Here is a 23,012-nt window from a genome sequence, read left to right as displayed (position 1 = left end):
AACTATCACCTCATTTGAGTATTTATCCACCCACCTGTGAGTTCTGCAAGGCAGAGTTGCTCCACTAACTCTACCACGCTCATCTTCTGTCATCCTTTTATTTGCTGAGTCTAAAATATCTTAATCAGAAAAAAGTTTGTTGGGAAAAATGACATGGTCTTAGCAGTTTTTAAACTTCCTGCTTGCCTCTTAGTTACTGTCAATCTTTTTTCCTCTATCTTCATCTATCGCCTTGCCCACAAAATGAAGATAATGCATCTCTGTCCCCCGCTAGTCACATGTAATATTTGATTAACAACTTGAAGAGGCAATCCTTTGTGACTGGAGTCAATATGTGTTTACTTATCAAGAATCTATAATATTATTGAGCTAAAATCCTAGGGATAGTTTGTGATGCCATTGCTACAAGAATAGAATTTTAGAATGAGATTTTTCAAAATGTAAATAGTTACATTTTCTTCATTATGATCTTTCTCAATTATATCCATTAAAAATCAGTTAATGTCCACAGAACATTTCTTATACTTAAGGAGAGGGCTTGACCATTCTATCACCTTTCAGAAATACATTACATGAAAAAGCAGTTGAAAAACTCGGATCTCCCCCAACGGAATAAATTGGAAATATTTTTAAAAGTAGTTGAACAGTAAGTTTCTTTAAAATACTAAATCACAATAATGTATACTTCATTTTAAAAATTCTCTCAAAATCAGTTATAAATATCTTTCCAACTCTAGAGTCTCCAGCCTCATTTGATTCCTTAATTTTCCTCCATGACTCCTGAAAATTACCTCACCATCATTTTTGAGGAATAAATGAGAAAACATAGTTGAAAGTACTTTGAAAACTATAAAACCTATGCATGGAAGTTATCGACAGCATGAATCAATGGTTAAGAGTTATAACCTCAGGCCGGGCATGGTGGCTCATGCCCGTAATCCCAGCACTTTGGGAGGCTGAGGCAGGTGGATCACCTGAGGTCAGGAGTTCAAGACCAGAAAGCCCGTCTCTACTAAAAATACAAAAATTAACCAGGCATGGTGGAGGCCTGTAATCCCAGCTACTCAGGAGTCTGAGGCAGGAGACTCTAATCTAGGAGGTGGAGGTTGCAGCGAGCCGAGATCGCGCCACTGCACTCCAGCCTGGGCAACAGAGGGAGACTCCGTCTCAAAAAAAAAAAAAAAAGTCATAACCTCTGGAGTCATGCTGCCTGGATTCAAATCCTAGTACTACATCTGACTGACTGTGATTCTGACAAAAGTTTAACCTCTGTGCCTCCGCTGCTTCATCTGTAATACCAAACAACATCAGTGTCTTCTTGTAAGGATTAAATGAGTTAATATTTAAAGCACTTAACATCAGAACCTGACACATAGTACAAACAATAAATGTTTCCTATTTCCAACACAGAATTGGGTTAGGTGATAAAAGCTTATTTGTAATTATGTTGTTTAAAACTCAGAACACAGCCAGGCACAGTGGCTCATACCTGTAAAACCCGGCACTTTGAGAGGCTGAGGCAGGTGGATCACCTGAGGTCAGGAGTTAGAGATTAGCCTGGCCAACATGGTGAAACCCCATCTCTACTAAAAATACAAAAATTAGGTGGGCATGGTGGCATGTGCCTGTAGTCCCAGCTACTAGGGAGGCTGAGACACGAGGATCTCTTGAACGCGGGAGGCAGAGGTTGCAGTGAGCTGAGATGGTGCCACTGCACTCCAGCCTGAACAACAGAGGGAGACTCTGTCTCAGAAAAGAAAAACAAAACCTCAGAATACATCATCCCAAAAATGCAATGTCACTAGCAACATGGTAAACATTAAATTCTCAGTCTGTGTGTTGTGTGAAATAAAAATAAAAATAAATTTGCAGACTAACCAACAAACATTGGTTTAATCCACAATGTAGTTGATCTATAAAATCCACAATACTGCTCTAATTCTGGTACCTGGGACCATGCCTCCCTACATCAGAGATGCTGCACTCAGACTCGTCCTGGCCAAAGTGCTTCATGCCCCAAAGCATTTGCCTCCCTCACTCTTCATCAAACTCCTCACTTCCCAAGCAATCTTCATTAAATGCTGGAAGAAAATGGATCTTACTCTACTGATTAATACTGAGGTCTAAATGACTGATGCTTCTAGCAGAGCTGTGAGCTACTGTCCACTGTTTATTAACTTAAGCAAATATTTAATTGGTATAATTTCAAGGTATAAGAGTTCTAACTTTTCAAGTTACTCATGCTAAAAGATGCACAATATTAACAAGACATAGTTTAGACTTGTAACTCCAAATTCAAGTAACAAACTTCTTTCAATTAAAAGTATTATTTTCTTGCCATTTGTAAACCTCTAGGTCATGGGACCACGAGTCAGGTTAACAACTTTAAAATCTTTAGAGTAATCATTCAGAGTTTTCTGAGCAATTTGAGGCAGTAAGATTTTCATTTCTACAGGAATAAGTGAATAGAGTTCACTCCACTCTCAGCACTGTGCCAGAGTAGTATTGAGCTACAATCTCATCTAGCAAACTAGATGAGAGCCATAGAAAAGACCCTGAATTAAGACTTTCTTTCCATAAGAAAATCATGTTCCAGGCTGGACGCGGTGGCTCACCTGTAATCCCAGCACTTTGGGAGGCCGAGATGGGTGGATCACTTGAGGCCAAAAGTTCAAGATCAACCTGGCTGACATGGTGAAACCCCATCTTTACTAAAAAAGAATACATAAAAATTAGCTGGGCATGGTGGTCCACATCTGTAGCCCCAGCTACTCAGGAGGCTGAGGCAAGAGAATCACTTAAACCTGGGAGGCAGAGGTTAGAGTGAGCCGAGATCGTGCCACTGCACTCCAGCTGGGTGACAGAGCTAGACTCCAACTCAAAAAAAAAAAAAAAAAAAAAAAATCAAGAGATTATATTGTCCCCATTTTAACCATAGAAAGATTGCTATTGTTCCTTCTCTCCACATGGTGGTGCTAATGTAGCACCACCATGGAGCCCTACTGCGAAAGCCAAAAAAATTCAGTGCTGCTAATCGTATTATCAGTCTGTAAGCGGCCACTTAAAGGCCATTTGGAGTACATGCAGACCATCAATTATAATGCATTTTCCAAAACTAGATTAATCATAAATTTTTAAATAAAAAATTTAAGTAAACAGATTCAAATCATTGAGAGGGGCATGAGCATTTGCAGTTTTTCACCAAGATCTTGCTTGTGGCGTAGGTCAGCATTCTGATTTCTTTTCCATTATTTATTCTCACAAAACTAGAAGATCCTAAATCTCAGTCAGAGGTTGCCAGGAATGACAGCAAGTAGGTTTGGTGGTCAAATGGCTCTAGATATTTGGCTCCCATGCGGATCTAGAAATTATGAAGAAATGTCTCACTGAAGTGAGAAGTGAGTTTCACACTACTTTTCATAGCCTGTTGGATGCTAATTGAACAACATTTCCAGGAAACAGCTGGTGTGCTGACTGTTTGAACCTGGGAGATTGTGGCAAATGAAATCCAGATCCTCTACTGAGTTAAATGGAGCTCTGCAAATTAGTCTTTTATGTTTGATTATGGCTTATTTGTGTACTTTTTGAACATGCCCAATGCTACAACACTAAGTTATTTCTCAAATCAAGAAAAGATGTAATCAAGTTTGTAAAGAATTAAACTATTAGAGATCAAGCTATTTGTACCACATTTCATCTAGTTCAAACTAAGGAAGACACGGAGCATGCTGTTGAACTAAGCTACTTGAAATCCCTGAAACGATCCATACTGATATTATTAATGTTGTAAATAAATATTTTTAATTCCTCTTTCATTCCAGAAACTCTTGAGCATCTTCCTCAGCAATAACCAGCAGCCTTCAGTAGGGAGAACAACATCTTAAATTTGCTGCCCTTTTCTTTGCACAGCACACAAAATATGTACATTCAGTTGTCATTCTTAGTTCATATTCTTTTTTTCTTTCTTTTTTTTTTTTTTTAAGAGACGGAGTCTCGCTCTGTTGCCCAGGTTGGAGTGCAATGGTGCGATCTCGGCTCACTGCAATCTCTGCCCCCTGGGTTCAAATGATTCTTCCGCCTCAGCCTCCCAAGTAGGTAGGATTACAGGCACCCTCCATCATGCCCAGCTAATTTTTATATTTTTGTAGAGAGGGGGTTTCACCATGTTGGCCAAGCTGGTCTCGAACTCCTGAGTTCAGGTGATCCACTCACCTCTGCCTCCCAAAGTGCTGGGATTATAGGCATGAGCCACCATGCCTGGCTTTAGATCATATTCACATTTTTCTCTATTTTCCTCAACTCTGAATCAAGAACAAAGGCTTATTATACCACCAACCATCCTCTGTGAATAAAGTGTGGACAGACATTTCAATGCAATCACATTTAGTCACAGAGTGAAGCCCTGGTCTGCTCACTTGTGATTGGTGCTCCCTCCCTACCAATGCCACAGTCCCTTCCCAGCTGACATCATAGGGGATATAATTAACTGGGAGAGAAAAAAATCTTCCTCTCTTTAGCATGGATTTTCCAGTGAGAAGTCATTGAGCATATTTCAGTCATTCATGCATGGCACAAGTAGACAACTGGTTCATATCCTGTACCAGATTGACTTTGTCCAAAGAAAATATTGCTAGCATGCTCACCTGTCAAGCAAAATATCTGCTAGTGTGCGTATGTGATAGGAACTCAAAGCGTTGTCTTGAACCAGCAGCAGCAACATCTGGAAACTGATCATCAGTGTAAATTTCTGGGCTCCAACCCAGACCTACTGAATCAGAAACTGTGGGGCCCAGTGTTCAGGTGACTGATTCTGATGCACACTGAAGCTTGAGATCGAATAGTACCTTCTAAAAGAGGAATGTTGCCAATATTTCATTCTGCTTTCTCTTCTATTTGTCACTGACTTCGTAGCTATCTTTTTAGAGTGTTTCAGGAACCATGTGAACTGTAATCATTTGGCTGGCAGGAGTGCAAGTTTGAACAACTTTGTTTTGTTCTCTTCTCTAACTTCATTGACAATATCACTCGATATAATACATTAGAAACCATTATGTCGCATTTGTTCCAGGAAAATTCAATTGGTTTACCATAGAGATCACTTTGATTTGTTAGGAAGTGACCTGAGAGCTTCATATTACAATTTAACCAAGTTTCACAGCAAAAACAAAACAAACAGCAACAACAACAAAAAAAAAAAACATGGAAAATTAGGGATAGACTCAGGTCACAAATTTTTTTTTCTGATATTCATTATCATGCATACAATTTGCCCTTTACATTTTTGTCTGTTGTAGGAAGTCCTCATTCTCAAATTTACTTGTCCCAGCACACACAGATTAATATTCCATATTCGTACTGCAGTGTTCTTCATTAGGCTTACAAAGTTCTTCTGAGACATGGTTTTTGATTCTTTGAATGCATGTCTATTCCAGAGAACCACTTGTAAACCAATGATCTGGGGGTTTTTTTAGTTTGTTTATTTTTGTTTGTTTTTTAAGACCGAGTTTTGCTCTTGTTGCCCAGGCTGGAGTGCAATGGTGCGATCTTGACTCACTGCAACCTCTGCCTCATCAGGGTTCAAGCGATTCAGGTTCAAGCCTCAGCCTCCTGAGTAGCTGGGATTACAGATGCCTGCCACCACACCTGGCTAATTTTTTGTATTTTTAGTAGAGATGGGATTTCACCATGTTGGCCAGGCTGGTCTAGAACTCCTGAACTCAGGTGATCCACCTGCCTTGGCCTCACAAAGTGCTGGCATTGCAGAGGTGAGCCACCACACCTGGCCCCAATGATCTGTTTTTATGAATTGAGAATAGAAGACAGCAAAATAGTAACAAAAAATAACATAAATTTATCAAACAACATACAAATTATATGAAGACACGTCATAAACTTTATCCTGTTTTCTGACTGTTAGCACATGGTTAAACTGAACAACATAGTCCTTTAGTGCATGTGCAACCAATGTAAATGTTATAAGAATGAAACAAAACACCTGTGAAAATAATCATTAAAGTTATATGCCGTATTTGTGAAATGCATGTGAACCAAATTGTTCCATCGTATTTTCCTCTGAAAGTGTCAAACAGCCTACCGAACTACATGTTATGCTTTCTGTATATCCTAAGGGACTCTGTTTCCAGCCCTTTTCTTTCTTCAAGAGTTTCAATCATTATCTGCTAAATCACCTTTTCTCATTTTAACCCAATTCAAAAACTATAGATTGAGCTTCTCTCTATGAAATACTCCATAACCATGGTGACCTGGGCACAGGTCATCCCTCACACACCCCATATGACAGAAGGCAAGTTTAGGTTCTGTGATACCAGACAGGCTGTGGAATCCTAAGAACCAGGCACAGGAAACAAGCAAAGGGCTAAAAAAGCCCACAGGGACAAGAAGTCAAGCCTGACCCTCCCCCAGTACTTGAGAATATACTTGAATGTGCTTGTTTGATCTAGTTAACTCCTCTAACTGCCTTTCTTTTTTTTTTTTTTGCATTTACTGACATACTCTCAAAAGAATGCTCTAGATCCATGGTTTCCATTGCTTCATCACTTACTTCCTCCTTACCCATTGCAACACACCTCACAGCTTCAACACTTCAGTATTCTCTGTGGTATTTGATCTCTCCCTGTTTCTTTTCTACTACATTACATGAGTGCCTCTCAGGGGAGCAGGGGGGCATTTCAGAATGGCCGGTAAGGCTCTGTCAACCTCCACCTCAGAATCACCTAAGTCACGGGTTCTCAACCATTGCACATGAAGATCACGTGGGGGCTTTTAAAAGATACCAATGCCCAGGCTTTGTAATAAGTCAACTTGGCTAGGCTAAACAACATTTCCCAGAATTCCCTTTCTGGTTAAGGTGGGCCACAAAAGAGATTTGGGGGCAATTTTGGGGGTGGGAAGTGAAGCAACATCCATTTCATAGCCCTCATACATTGTCGCTTATCTGCTGGCTCATCTTGTTGGTATAAACCTGCAACTAGACCTGCACCTGGGCCAGGTGAATGTTGTTAGCCCTCTGACAAAGGGCCCCAGTTTCTGCAGGACACCCACACCAGCCACGTCAGAGGCAACAGGAAGTGACATGGGTTTTAGTCCCTCACCATGGGCACCAGCTGGTTCTCACTTTTTCCATCTGTCCCCCACTTCACATCCTTCTTCCCTTCCTGTCTGCCTGTCCTGTCCTTCAAACTTCAGCATCAGACACAAAGACAACACCTTACAGAGACTACTTACCCAGCTCCCACAATTGCATATGCTCAAATTCCTATAACAGAGCCCTTCATGTACAGGTACGCTTCTTCAGTTGAACCCTGCCCGAGAAACTCCTCCAGACCAATTATGTCTGATGATCAGAGGTGAAGCCCAGACATGAGCATGGGTTAAAAGTTCTCTGGATGTTTCTAATATGGTTAAACACCGTCTGCCCTGGGGTGAAAACCTCTACATGCAATTGCAAATCCTTGCCAGAGTAAGCCTATACTGGAGGGGAGTCCTTCAGCTGAGCCAGACTTGAAAAAAACCTAAAATCCTGCCCTACTCTATGTGTTTTTCCTGATTTATTCTTCCTTTTCCTTTTTCACAAAGCTAGCCTCTGCCCACCTCACAGACCACTGCAATCTATCAATCTCTAGTCTTTCCTCTCTCTCCACCTATATAGCCTCTAGACTGATCTGGAAATGTAAACATAACATCCCTCCACACTCAAAGACTTTCAGCAACTCCCTGTCCCCCAGGGATCAAATCTAATCTCCTTACCTGGTATTCAAACCTCTCCAGAGTCCGGCTTCTTTCTACCCGGCCAACCTATCCTCCCCGTCCCTTCACAAGTAGAAACCCTACCAGCTTTCTGAACCTCTATCAACCAAAGAGAGAATAAAAAAGATCACACAATAAAAAGGGAAAGGTTTTTCCTTGGCCTCCTTGGATTCTGCCAACCACCAAGGCCACAAGCTGGGTAACATCCCCTACGCTATCTACACCATCTCTATTTCCCTCCCCTCCTTTCTCAACGCACTTGCTTCCTTCCTCTTTTAATGCTAGTAAGGGTTTGAATTTACATATGGATTCTCATTGTATGAGAGGTAGAAAGAAAGTAAAGTACAAATTCCTTTTAGAGGCACCCTTAACACTAATACTTTAATAAGCAGCAGCTGACCACTTCTTTCATGTCCAATTCATGCTGCTGCTGCGGCTATGATCCTATTCCCAGAACTCAAGGAGAACGACAGTATTTTGCCGACCCTCCACCACAAGACCATAGACTAAGCCGAAGAAGATCTCACACTCCTCTCCCAGCATAGAAATTTCAAAACCAGCACCTAGTCTGCAATAACCAATAAGATCTTCTTATATGCTAGCGTTCTCTATAATAGTATATAAAGTGGCTTTGAAATTTCCTTGCTGAGGCTGGGTGTGGTGGCTCATGCCTGTAATCCCAGCACTTTTGGAGGCTGAGGCAGGTGGATTACAAGGTCAGGAGTTCAAAACCAGCCTGGCCAATATGGTGAAACCCCGTCTCTACTAAAAATACAAAACTTAGCCAGGTGTGGTGGTGGACTCCCATAGTCCCAGCTACTTGGGAGGCTGAGGTAGGAGAATCGCTTGAACCCGGGAGGTAGAGGTTGCAGTGAGCTGAGATTATGCCACTGCACTCCAGCCTAGGCAACAGAGTGAGACTCTGTCTCAAAAAAAAAAAAAGAAAAGAAAAGAAAAGAAAGGAAAAGAAAAAAGAAATTTCCTTGCTTAACATGGAGGATTTCTTTACCCCAGGAGTCTCCTATTTGCATCTTGGAAAGAAGACCTTACACTCTTAAGGCGTCTCTGAGACAACTCAAAGTTGTCTCTCTGCAAATGCCAAGAGCTTGAGAAAATGGGACCAAAGCACTGAAGGAAGCCCCTGCCACATGCATTTTCAAAGGATCCTACTATCACATAATATAAAAAGGAAACATTCAACATGCCCCAAGGCCTATGGCTGAGGTTTTGCTTTAATTTCCCACTTTTGTCTTTTTCATTACCATTCTCCTGCTAATGTTTATATCGAAAATGCTTTCCCTAGACTTCTCCACAAAAATACTCACCCATATTTCTCTGCGAGTGCTACGGCTTCCTCTTCTTTCACTGCTCTCTGGTCCTCCAGATCACTCTTGTTTCCACATAGCACAATATCTGGGTTTTCACAATATGCATGCATCTGTAGCTGGCCTATTAATATAGGAAAGTTTATTATATACGTAAATAATAATGTAAGTGTATGATCAATGAACAAAACACGCAAAAGTGCTTTGAAGACTGTAATGTATATATAGATATTGGGAATTGATATAATGCTTTCAAAGCATCAATAATCTTATCTGTAAAGCTGAATAGTTGGGGCAGAAATATAAAACCATTCTTAAGCACATACCCCAGTTTACTGACATCAGAGAGTTGATAGGAGAATGTGCTACCTCTCAAGTGTGAGGGCCAACATGTGCACACACACACGTGTGCACACACACATACAAAACACCCTTTTTTATGACGGCTATTTGAAAAGAAACTTGGAGGAGTTCCTAGGGTTTATTGCTAATCTTAAAACTGTTTTTATGTGTCTTTTTCTCCAGAGCAATGACATTTCTAAAAGAATTGTTTTTCTCCAAACTAATCTATTTCTATCCAAAATGTTTTTCACATGTTTCTATTACCCTAGGGCAGAATCAATTCATTTAAAACAAACAAGATACAGGCTTCAATGAGAAGAAAAGACCCAGAATAAACAGGAAATGATTCTGTCACCAAAACCAAGTGGAAGCAGAGGACTGTAATTCTTCTTCCACAGCATTTATTTCACCTGAAAACCTGCAAATAGGCACAATGATAAAAAGCCATTGACTCAAACCAAAGAGCTTCACTAAGCTAAATAGTGTAATCTTTCAAAGCAGGAAAATAACACCTCATTTCTTATTCATCAACCCCAGAATAAAATTAAGGCCTAAACTTCCACAGTAAGTCATACTTCAAAGTTGATGGCCTAATTTATTTTTTCATCATGGTTAACCAGAACCATGTGGACATTTTAGTTCCTCATTATGAAGTCGTGTTCATTGTATCTTATCATGAGAAAGTCAAGGAGGTAGGTGTTTACTGAGCATTAGCACAGGCTTGATACTCTGCATGGAATTTCACAACAGTTCTTTGCCCTCATGGGGCAACTGGGGTAATAAGACCTACAGAGGAGAGACTAAACTGTGTACCATTTCATGAAAAGCCATGCCCTTTCTTTCCTCCAGGTTGTTACACATGCTGTTCCCACATTGTTGAATACTTAACCACAACCTTCCTTCAAGACTTGCTTCATGGTTACCTCATTATCTTTCTGGTCTCCCAAGTGGTTCTGTGCTCTGTTAATGCCTTATAAGGTGTTATAGGGTCCATGCCCAGTGTGATGGCTATGAGCAAGGACTCAGAATCCAGTACACCTAGGGTTGAATCCTGGCTCTGCCATTTACTAGCTATGTGACCCTGATGAAGCTATTTGACTGCCTCAATTTCCCCATCTGTAAATGGTGATAATGATACTACTTACTTTATACAGTCAAGGTAAGGATTAAAATGAATTAATCCAGCAATTCTGCAGGTAAAGACTGTGAGCCACCAGCCTTAGCATAACCTAAGAATTTGTTGACATGCCAAGTCTCAGGTCCCACCCCAGCTCTACTGAATCAGGAATGCTGGAAATGGGGCTAGAATCTGTGTTTTAAAAAGTCCACCAGGTGACTGAGATGCACATTCACATTTGAGAACTACCAAGTTAATATATTAAAGCATTTAGAAGTGCATGTAAGTATCACCAGGAATTCTGGTTAACAGTATTTATTTTGGGCAGTCTAGGAAGCATGATTATTGGTGATTTCTTCTTTTTGTCTCATTTTTCCTAATTTTTCTACTAAGATTGTACTTATCTAAAAAGTAGATTAATCAGTTATTTTAAAAACTTCACTAAGAGAAAAGTCACCTACATAAATAACTACAATCTTGTACTGGACGTGATAAGGACCCTATAAACAGTATAAAATGTAACAGGGGTTAAGAAGAGGGAAAAAATCTAACACAACTAAAGTTATCACAGAAAATCTCACAGAGGCCATCTTTGCTAGGTTTTAAAGAATAAGCAGAACTCTAGTTGGTTAAAAAATGGGGGCAGGTGACCGGGCGCGGTGGCTCAAGCCTGTAATCCCAGCACTTTGGGAGGCTGAGATGGGCAGATCACAAGGTCAGGAGATCGAGACCACCTGGCTAACACGGTGAAACTCCGTCTCTACTAAAAAATACAAAAAACTAGCCGGGTGAGGTGGCGGGCGCCTGTAGTCCCAGCTACTTGGGAGGCTGAGGCAGGAGAATGGCATAAACCCAGGAGGCGGAGCTTGCAGTGAGCTGAGATCCGGCCACTGCACTCCAGCCTGGGCGACAGAGGGAGACTCCGTCTCAAACAAAAAAAAAAAACAAAATGGGGGCAGGTGTGGAAAGGGTTTTTCAGACAGAAAATAATGAGAATAAAAAATAAAGAGGTAAAAATATGTAAAATATATGCTGTTGGGTTCTTGCACCACTTACATAAGTCTACAGAAGAAACTTTAGAAATGTAGGCTACTTTAAAGTTTCCTTAGGAAACACACTAGCACTGGATGAAGAGTTACTCCGGGCATGACTTGCTTACTCCTCTGAACTCCAGGAAGACAGGGCAGTGACTACCACACTACCAAATTCCTTTCAGATTTCAATCCAGGCCCAGAGGACTGAGCCTCTGTTCTGTCTCCTCAACTGAGTGGGGCTTACTTTAGACTTGTATCAGCCTTGTCAGATGGGCATGGAGAGACTGAGTGAGAGGGAAGGGTCTGCAAGGAGCAAAGGGAAAGGGGAGGGTATATAGACCTGCTCTCCTCTCCCAGGCCAATCAGGGTCCACGAGTCAGCTACTTCTTTAATGCAACACTGCGTTCTGGCACTCACCACTGATTTTTTTATGTGTGTGTGTGTGTATTTGTGTGTATTAAGCTATCATTTTAATTAAAAGATAAGAAATGGGCTGGGCACTGTGGCTCACGCCTATAATCCCAGCACTTTGGGAGGCCAAGGCGGGCGGATCACCTGAGGTCAGGAGTTGAAGACTAGCCTGGCCAACGCAGTGAAACCCAGTCTCTACAAAAATACAAAAATTAGCTGGGCGTGTTGGTGTGCGCCTGTAATCCCAGCTACTTGGGAGGCTGAGGCAGGAGAATCACTTGAACCCAGGAGGCGGAGGTTGCAATGAGCCGAGACCACACCACTGCACTCCAGCCTGGGAAACAAGAGCAGAAACTCCCTCTCAAAAAAAAAAAAGATAACAAATGAATGATCCTTGTAATAGTCAAAATGCTTACAGGAAGAAGAAAAATTAAAAGTACAGATAATTAACAAATGTTTATTCCTAATTAAGATTTGATATTACCACTTCTGACACTGAACATTATACCTTTTTGTTTAAATGGTATGGGGTGCAGAATACTTTCCATTAAAGGCATAAAATCCTCAATACATATAAGTGTTCTTTATCTAATTGAGCAATAAGGATTCTTTTGCTAAGGAAAACAAAATGCATCAATGTGTATACATATTTTCACATAATTTTGTTCTTTATCCAACTAGTTAGCCAGGATAGGCAATATTTATCTAATGTCTCAGAGTTTTAGTGTCTACCTGTGAAAAACAGGTGGGCTATTTTTCAATGCTAAGATTCTATGAGCACTCTCCAGTGATCCTTGCAAAATGGTTGATTTTAAAAAGCCCCACAACTTGTTCTGATGATGCAAAGGAGGGATGACAAGCATGGACAGAGAGTAAGGGACCATAAGTAGCCACTGTCATTCAGCTACAAGGGAAATAATGAGGTATGCAACTCAGCCAGGCATCTAGCGAAGTGAAGTCCCAGTAAGCATTATTATATTTGGGGAACTCATATTTAAAGTAATTAATAGCTCTTCAACTCTTAGTGGCCAACTGACTTGAGAACGGTCATAAAAGGCCATTAAACTGACAGCCAAAGCTTCACATCTTTGGATAAGTCTATTACTTTTTAAGGCTCAAAGTCCTTCTCCTGAAATAAGGACGCAACACTGACCTGAATCTTTGCCCAGGGTGATTGTGAGGATCAGACACAAAGTATGTGAAAACCACAGTGTACTAAATTATTTTTAAACTCATTTTAAAAATAAGGTTTTCTACTATCAAAACTACAGCCAATTACCCTTTCAAAATCCCAAAACAGTAAGTAATTTTTAAGTATCAGGTCTTTTTAAATCGGTGTTTTATAGATTTAGACATTAAAAATTTAATATTACAGGCTTCTCTAATAGCTTCTCTAGGGTTACACTAATATGACCAAATAAGGAAAACATACATTTGAAAGCTGTTATGCAGTCAAGTGGCAGAATTCTAAATGGCTACGAACCATTTAGGAGGTTAAAATCTCTCCAAAATAAAGGTTGACATACATTGCACTGGGGACCACTTTTACCAATGCAGTTGTAGAGTTTTCCATGGCAGAATCCTCCTGAAAGATGCTCTAACCCTAAAACCTAGAAGGGGACTCTAAGCACAGAAAAGACATGAAGCCAGGGGTATGAATCATTAAGTCTTCAAAAGCTATCTGCATCTATGTAATATACATGTGATGCCCAGAGATGATAGAAGAATTGATAGCATACAATAGACAAGCAGATACTTAGAGATTTAACTTCTCTAGGCTTCTACTTCCTCATCTATAAAATGGGAAAAAGAGTCTGTTCTGTGGGATAGACTGAAAAGGAGAGCACACATAAAGTGTTGCCTTGTACCTGGAGCACAGGAAGTACTCAACAAATCAAAGTTATCAGTACCAGGGAGAAGCAGCGTATTTCAATTATCTTTGTCCCTAAACTAAAAACCTTGCTCCTTAAAATAGTATTTGCACTAAGATCTCCTCCAAAACAATGTATCACAGAAGTAGAGCTTAAGATGGCATTCTATAAATAAGAGAGGAGTGTGTAGCAGGACACTGGGGAACAATAACACTTACTTATCCAGTTTCTGACATTGAGGAAACTTTGCTCGTTTGTCAGATCAAAAAGTAGAAGAAAACCCATAGCATCTCTGAAGAATGCTGTTGTTAAGCTACGAAACCTAGGAACATAAAAGCAGAATGGTAAGTTAAACCATCGCCCCACTCCTGAAATATAAAGCTACAAGCAATGCCTTCAGCCTCTTACAAAAGTTTACCAATGACAAGCTACATGGTGATATTTCAAAAGTGTAGAGGATAGTTATCACTTTTATCAGTTTAAGTGTTAACAGACCATGTGATTTGAAAACCCAGCCTGCTGGACAGGGATGACAAGAACCAGCTTGTGATCTTAGTCTCAGCCAAGAATTTATTGTACAATTATGAGTTAATTTGGCCAAATGCAATAGTGTATGTTTTCCTTCTGTGACAGCTTGACTTAACATTACAATGTGTTCCATGATCTTTTAATTTCAGAATATGCAGAGATCTCTTATCTCTGATTGCCCTTTGTTTGACTTGAAGGTAAGAATGTCTTGACTCAGACCCTATTCTGTCTTGGTACTCTGCCTTCCAAGGCTTTATCCTCCTTTCTTCTCGTCTTCTCTCTCTCTCTCTCCCCACCCCCAAACCTACCGCACCACCAGTCAGTTTCCTCTGTCTTTGCCTATACGTAAAATCTGTAACTGACAGGCAGGCTCTAGGGAAGAAAATATTGGTATGAATTTGTCATCTAATCAGCAATATTAGGTTTTTCTCAAATACTTTTCATCAATGTTTTTATTTAAAACAGTTCTTGGCCAGGGGCCATGGCTCACGCCTATAATCCCAGCACTTTGGGAGGCCAAGGTGGGCGGATCCCTGAAGTCAGGAGTTCGAGACCAGCCTGACCAACGTGGAGAAACCCCGTCTCTACTAAAAATACAAAATTAGCTGGGTGTGGTGGTGCACACCTGTAATCCCAGCTACTCGGGAGACTGAGGCAGGAGAATCACTTAACCAGGGAGGTAGAGGTTGTGGTGAGCTGAGATCGCACCATTGCACTCCAGCCTGGGCAACAACAGCGAAACTCTGCCTCAAAAAAAAAAAAAAAAAAAGAGTTCTTATCTTTTAGAGATACATACCACAAGTATTACAAATGAAATAATATGATGTCTGGAATTTGCTTCCAAATTATATGGCAAGGGGGTGGGAGTGAGAAGAGGTAAGGGGTGTAAATGAAATTCTATTGGTCACAATTTCATAATTGTTGAAGGTGAGTAATGGGAACCTGAGTTTATCATATAATCCTTCCACTTTTGAATATCCTTGAAGTTTTCCATAATAAAAAGTTAAAAAACAAATCCTTCAAGGTGGTTTTGAGAGAAAACAGAAGTTTTAGCTAACTGAAAGAACTTTATATCAAGATTTCATGTGGCTTATTTTGGTCAAGTATTCTCTGGTCATATGAATTAATTCCAACCAGATTTCCCACTAGGTTTCAACAATCAGGTAAGAATAACGCATGTAACTTGGCCACTTTCTTGTGGTTGAGTAAACAGCAAAAGGAAATGGAGCAAAGTATCTATGTCAAAAAATTAAAAGAAGGAAAAGAAAAAAGTCCACAAGTAAGAATCCTAACCTTTCCTTTGACCCTGTATGAAATAAAGCCACCATTCTCATCTCAGACTGACAAATTTCCTGCTAAATTGGCAGCATTCTTTATCCAAGTACAAACCAATGAATTGGCTGGCTTTTTTCTGCTCAGGTCACTGTTTAAAGAATGCAACTATTTCTCCCTTTCCTTCGGTAAGGAGCACATAACTGAAGATCTCATACCTCTCCTGCCCTGCTGTGTCCCACAACTGCAGGTGGATTCTCTGGCCTCTGCCAATGGCTCCATCCGGCCCATTGGCTCTGTACACCTAAAACAGCACAGTGAAAGAGAAAATAAGAGAGAACTTCTGACACCAGTGAACCCTTCTCACCTTTTTATTCAGTACAAATCCCTAAGGCATCTAAACTTCCAAAGAGAATCCCATATGGAATACAACCACGTTTGTATTTATGTCAAATAATTATATCCAGGTAATGTAATAAGTTATACTGAAATATATGTATATATTTTATAAATATATTGTAAAATATGTATAAAAAATAACTTGTATAAAATATAATATAATTAGCTTATCTTTCCTCAAAGTTCTCTTGGGTCACTAGTTTCAGGAAATATTACATTTCTATGGCTTTTTCCAATCTCATCTTTTTTGTTGGTTTAACCAGGGGGTACACGTGCAGGATTGTGACATAGATAGATTGCATAGTGCTGGGGTTTGAGCATTTATTGAACTCATCACCCAAACAGTGAACGTAGTACCCAGTAAGTAGTTTTTCAGCCCCTGTCTTGCTCCCTTCCCCCTTTTGGAGACCCTAGTGTCCACTGTTTCTGTCTTTATGTCCATGCGTACCTACTGTTTAGCTCCCACCCTGGACCGTTAAAAATTTCTTCCTCCACAATAGCAACAAAAACACTGGTAAAAATTGTCCAAACCAAATTTTTCAGTACTCTAGAAATTAACAAAGACTTGCAACATTCCAAGGAGCATTTATTCAAGAAAAACAGCTGAATATCAGTAAAAACAGTAAGCTTTGAGGTGTTTTTTTACCTTGCCCCAGCTTTTAGAAGACTTAAAAACCACTTGCACAAATGTGGTAGTTGTGAAAACATCAGCCTAGCCACCACTGTGGACAGCGGAGGCACAATAGGTTTGGAGCTCCCTAAAAGTCCCATACTGAGAAAAACTGTCAGGAAGCCCCTTGGAAAGCTCCATGCCCCAGCTTTGTTTTTATTTGATCTCACTCAAAGCTTGCTCTTTGGGAACAGCCCTATCCCCAAGGGCGTTTGTTGAAAACTATTAGCAGTAATTTATTTAACATCACAGCTACCAGAGGTAGCAATACCAGTTAGGGCTAACAAAAGTCTAACAACAACAACAACAACAACAAAACAAAATTTAAAAACAGAAAATGAGATTTCTATAATGCTCCCAAATATTCCTTGGAAGCTATAAGGCCATGTTCATGGGCAGGGCTCTATAAATGCCCAGGAAAGATCTAAAAAGGTCCTAATCTCTCACTTCTGACTGACTTTGAGGTTCTTCTCAGGCAGAAAATAAAAGCTAAGGCAGAGTTGTAAACTGCCTGCAGTCGTATTAAACACATACCCCAACAAACACACAGAGACTCTCAGAAAAAGCTAAGAGATTTATTGGTTCAAGGAATTTAATAAACTTTGTCCACTCATTAGCTGTCCACTAAGTTCACTGAGCAGAGACTTCAGTAGCTGCCTACAAAGAATACAGATTTTGCAGAATTATCCTAGAAACATTATCAAACAAACAAACAGCAACAACAAAAATAAATAAATATGCAGTAAAAACAAGAAACCCAGGTAGGGGAAAGAATCCTAGAATAGACACATTATTTTAAATGTCCAGTTTTCAGCAAAACTTGTAAGACACACAAAGAAACAGGAAAGGATGGCTCACGCACAGGAAAAAAGCAACTAATAGAAATTATTCCTGAGAAGGCCCAGATGTTAAACTTATCAGACAAAGACTTTACATCAGGAATTATAAATATATTCAAAGAACTTAAAAATCAGTAACATAGCTGTCCTCTAAAATTAAAGGATAAATTAAGACAAAACTGAGAAAAGTCATCTCTAGCAGACCTGCCCTACAAGAAATACTAAAGACAACTCTCAAGACTGAGCTGAGAGGACACTAGACAGTAACTTAAATCCACACAAAGAAATAATGAGCGCCAGTAAAAATGTAACTGCATGGTAAATATAAAAAACAGTATAAACGTTTTTTTCTTTATAGCCCTTTTCCTCCACCAGATTAAAATTTAACTGCAGGCTGGGAGTGATGGCTCACGCCTGTCATCCCCCAGCACTTTGGGAGGCTAAGATGGGTAGATCACTGGAGGCCAGGAGTTCAAGACCAGCCTGGCCAACATGGCAAAATCTCAGCACTACTAAAAACATAAAAAATTAGCTGGGCATGGTGGCGAGTGCCTGTAATCCTAGCTACTTGGGAGACTGAGGCAGGAGAATTGCTTGAACCTGGGAGGCAGAGGTTGCAGTGAGCCGAGATCTCACCACTGCACTCCAGCCTGAGCAACGAAGACCCTGTCTCAAAAAAAAAAAAAAGATAAGATAAGAAAAGAAAAATTAACTGCATACAGCAATAATTGTAAAGCTGTGTTGGCGATAGGCACACAATGTAGAAAGATGTCATTTGTATAGCAATAATGGTACAAAAAGAGGGGAGAAAACAGAGCCATATAAGAGCAAAGTTTTATACAGCATTAAAATTCAGTTGCTACTAATCAAAATTAGATTGTGAAAATTAAAATAATTGTAATCCCCAAAGGAACTATTAAAAAATAACTCAAAATATATAATTTAAAAAAGGAATTAAAATGATACACTAGAAAATAGAAAAAGAAACAACACAATATCTATCAACAGACAAATGGATAAACAAACTGGTGTACCAATACAAAAGAATATTATGTAGCCATCATAAGTAATGAAGTCCTGATACATGCTACAACATGGAAGATCCTTGAAAACATCAGGCTAAGTGTAAGACGCCAGACACAAAAGGCCATATATTATTCCATTTATATGATGTGTGCAGAAGCCAGATAGAAAATTCATGGTGGCTAAGGGGAGGTAGAAAGAGGAATGTCTGCTAATAGGTATGAGGTATGAAACTATCCTAAAATTCAATGGCTGTGATAGCCACACAACTCCAAATATACTAAAAACCACTCAATTTTTATACTTTAGATGGATGGATTTCCTTTTTTTGTGAATTATATCTCAACAAATCTATTTTTTAAGTTATAAAATAAGTAACCAACAAAAATAATCACATACATATATACAGATTCTATCAACTATACGTCAATATTAAAAATTTCATTAGGGCCCTATTGTTATTCAGTGGGTCTTAATCTCTATAAGACTCTCTGGTAGTAGAATAAAAGACCTAGAATGGGCAAAAGAGAACGTTCTCTGTCCTAAAAGCCAGGAACCTTTCCCCCTGACAGAATATGATCCATTAAAGGACCTTTGTCATTAATTTCCTGACCACTTGTTTACCTGCTTCATGCTAACAATGGATTTTTCAGCAACAAATGTAATCTAAGGAGAAGGCCGTCTTTCCTCATCTGCAACTGTGACACAATGACCTTCTGCCTTCCCCTCCAACACTAGAATAACTTTCAGTCTTAAAGTCCTCAAAAAAATAAGTAAATAAAAGCTTCTCTCTTTAACATTTTGCAGAACATCACATTCACTACTGGCATTCCCCATTCCTACTCCAACCTCACCCTCCAGGCAGCAGTGATGAGTTCTGCCAGTTAGTATTCCATGCGGAATTGCTGAGACTTTATTAGGAGAAATCCCATTAAAAATAATAAGATACCAAAGGTGGAAGATACAGCTCATAAAACAAGAGTATGAGGGGCAAAGTGGCTGGCAGGCTTCAAGACAAATAACTGTTGGAGTCCAGAAGGGAAGATACAAGCCAAAAGAGTACCAAGGTGACATTTTAAAGAACTGTCTTCCACTTTGTCTGCCTGGTTTTATATGAAGTGTTGTCAGCACAACCTTTTCAATCATGTTGCCTGGATTGAATACAACTCACTTTCCTACGTACCTTTTAATTTCAGATCCCGACCTTTGTCCTCCTAATTCCTACAAAGTAAACTAAACAGACCAGCAAATGTTGACTCAAAGATTACATTTTTACACAGAAGGATACAGAACTTACCACTCTCTTTTCCCTGAAATCAATGCCCACTGTTGTGATAAATTTGGAGTTAAATTTACCATCTGTGTATTGGTAAAGTACACTGGTCTTCCCTACGCCAGAGTCTCCCAAAGCTAAAAACTTGATGAGGTAATCATAATCTCCATCAGACATAATGAAGAACTCAGTGGTTCACCTGTAAAATACACACAAATTTTTTTAATTAAAATCCATTAGAAAACATTAATTATCCATTAAAAAAATGACGACAATATTCAGCTTAACACCTAATGTTAACCTGTATGTCTACAGGTTGTATGAAAAGAGGGTTACATACATATTGGTCACCATCCTTGAAGACCCAATAACTAGCTAGATGAGAAGCTATTGAAATAGTAATTAACAGTGTAGTTTTAATTTAACATATATGTAATCCCAGCACTTTGGGAGGCCAAGGCAGGCGGATCACCGAAAGTTGGGAGTTCGACACCAGCCTGACCAACATGGAGAAACCCCATCTCTACAAAATACAAAAATTAGCCGGGCGTGGTGGTGCATCCCTATAATCCCAGCTACTCGGGAGGCTGAAGCAGGAGAATCGCTTGAACCCGGAAGGTAGAGGTTGTGGTGAGCCGAGATTGCGCCATTGCACTCCAGCCTGGGCAACAAGAGCGAAACTCCGTCTCAAAATAAAAAAATAAATAAAAATAAAAATAAAAACATACATATTATAGTACCAAAAAAGGACAAAAATTCCAAGTGAGAATGATAATCAACAAGAAAGTAACAGTCACTAAGTCTTATCTGCAGACTATATAGAATAAAAACTAATACAATAAAAATAGAGGAAGGAGAATGTTATAAGGAATAACAGTAATTGTTAGAGTACAAGTGGTTCCAATTTCCCCTCCTTTTTCAGTCTCCTAGTGCTACAATTTGCAATTGCAAAAATAAGGAACCAGTCCAAATGCTCACCAATCAATGAGTAGATAAAGAAATTGTGAGAGAGAGATATATATACACACACACACACACACACACACAGATATATATGCACACACACACATATACACACACACATACATATACATATACACACACATACATATACATATACATATACACACACACACCATGGAACACTACTCAGCCACAAAAAGGAATGAAATGATGGCATTCACAGAAATCTGGATGGAATTGAAGACCATTATTCTAAGTGAAGTAACTCAGGAATGGAAAACCAAACATCATATGTTCTCACTCATAAATAGGAGTGAAGCTATGAGGATGTAAAGGCATAAGAATAATACAATGGACTTTGGGGACTCGGGGGAAAGAGTGGGAGGGGGGTGAGGGATAAAAGACTACAGATTGAATACAGTGTACACTGCTTGGGAGATGGGTCCTTCAAAATCTCAGAAATCACCACTAAAGAACTTATTCCTGTAACCAAACACCACCTGTTCCCCCAAAAACCTATGGAAATTAAAAAAAAAAAAAAAGAAACAAAGTCTCCTAGTGCTAGAACCTTGCCTTTTCTCTCTTTTTACATGGACATCTAGGCAATTTCATTTATTCTATTCATTTTCACATGTTATTACAGTTCCTTCAAAGACACTGTTATTTCACAAGTAAATTTACTCCCTGCTTCCTTACATATTACTATTAATATGTACTACATGTTATGTCAGACTTCTTTGGAATATCACTGCTCACTTGGGAACTGAGTTCCACATTTAAACAGTCACTGCTCACAGACCATAGTCCCACAACCAAGGGCTCGCTTACCTATATTTACCTGGGTATTCTATCAAGAACTGCTAAAAATTCAGCTCTTCAATACTGACTAAAACAAAAGTCCACCTTAAGGAAGAAAAATTCATTTATAACAGCAATACCTAACCATGGCTATTTTTGGTTCTTTGCAATCATGATTTGTTTTTACCCTCTAAATAGATTCAAAACCAAAATATCAGTCCAACTAGAAATGGGATCTCTCTCCAGGGAAGGTTTACTTTTTTATTAAAATATTATTGATACATAATATTTGTACATTTTTATGGGGTACATGTAATATTTTGTTACATGCATAGAATGTAATGATCACATCAACACAATGTTACATGCACAGAATGTAATGATCAAGGTATTTAGGGTATTTATTACCTCGAGTATTTATCATTTCTATGCATTGAGAACATTTCAAGTACTCTCTTCTAGCTATTTTGAAATACACAATACATTTTTGTTAACTATAGTCACCCTAGTCTACTGTTGAACATTAGAACTTATTATTTCCATCTAACCGTATGCTTGTACACATTAACCAACCTCTCTCCATTCTCCCCAATGCCAACAAACTCTCCTGAAAATCATAAAAATAACTATCTCATTAACACTGACAACTCTACATGACTATTCAAAAACATACATATTTATCTATCTATATACATGCCTGATGTCCTGCATTAGATGCTACTGAGTCCTGGCATTATCTCCTTTTTACCCAGCCCCATATCCAGAAACTTGGCTGCCATACTCAGTGCTTCCTATAGGACTATTTCTATGTATCCATAAAATTAATAAAAACTCAGACAAGAATACTGACTGGTTTTCAATGTTGCCTCCCTTACCCTATCTTCAACTTGGTGACTCACCTTATGCTGAAAACTCCTGAATGCTGAGCCCCAAGAGCCACTGCAGGGTGTTTCCTCAGAGTCCTTCAGTGCAGATCTGCAACCTCATGTTTCAGGTATGGTCAGCCCATGGATAAGGGCAGAGCCTCTACAAACATTCAAAATTCTATTTGCACACCATAAAGAGTGACACTTCACAGATGATGCCTTACCTATCTTTATAGTTGGGTATTTGCAAGTGTAGGTCACCAGTATTAATGACATATAACAGAATTCCTCTCCAAAAACCGACAACTTGGACGTCAACATTATGGCATGTCACATCACAGCATCACACCTGGCTCTAAGTTAATGGAAATAAGAGCTAAGAATTGAAAAGCAAGTCCAGATAATGTTGACTCATTTGGGGGCTTCCCCTCAAACTGAATGGAGCAGCAGAAAACAATACCGATCCTGCAGTGAGAATGATGCAAGAAGACACTGTGGCTACCTTATTTCCTCT

The 23,012-nt window shown here is 39.4% G+C and overlaps 1 protein-coding gene across 4 annotated transcripts in view; it reads right to left on the bottom strand.

Moving 5' to 3' along the window:
• Positions 1-23,012, bottom strand: part of LOC116268509 (ras-related protein Rab-27A) — an 86,722-nt gene that overhangs the window by 9,381 nt on the left and 54,329 nt on the right. For 3 of the 4 annotated variants that reach the window (XM_031668653.1, XM_031668654.1, XM_031668655.1), the window contains 4 exons: positions 19,896-20,070; positions 15,886-15,971; positions 14,086-14,189; positions 9,093-9,216 (listed from right to left, as the gene is read on the bottom strand). In XM_031668653.1, coding sequence (XP_031524513.1) covers positions 9,093-9,216; positions 14,086-14,189; positions 15,886-15,971; positions 19,896-20,048 — 467 coding nt within the window. In that variant the 5' untranslated portion in view covers positions 20,049-20,070. Of the gene's footprint in view, positions 1-9,092; positions 9,217-14,085; positions 14,190-15,885; positions 15,972-19,895; positions 20,071-22,531; positions 22,691-23,012 lie in introns of those variants that run through there. The other variant, XM_031668656.1, reaches the window with a different exon arrangement.

Source organism: Papio anubis, chromosome 7 (genome assembly GCF_008728515.1).
Source record: "Papio anubis isolate 15944 chromosome 7, Panubis1.0, whole genome shotgun sequence".
NCBI lineage: Eukaryota > Metazoa > Chordata > Mammalia > Primates > Cercopithecidae > Papio > Papio anubis.
Note: the sequence above shows the minus strand (reverse complement) of the source record. Positions and strands in the feature narration are given on the sequence as shown.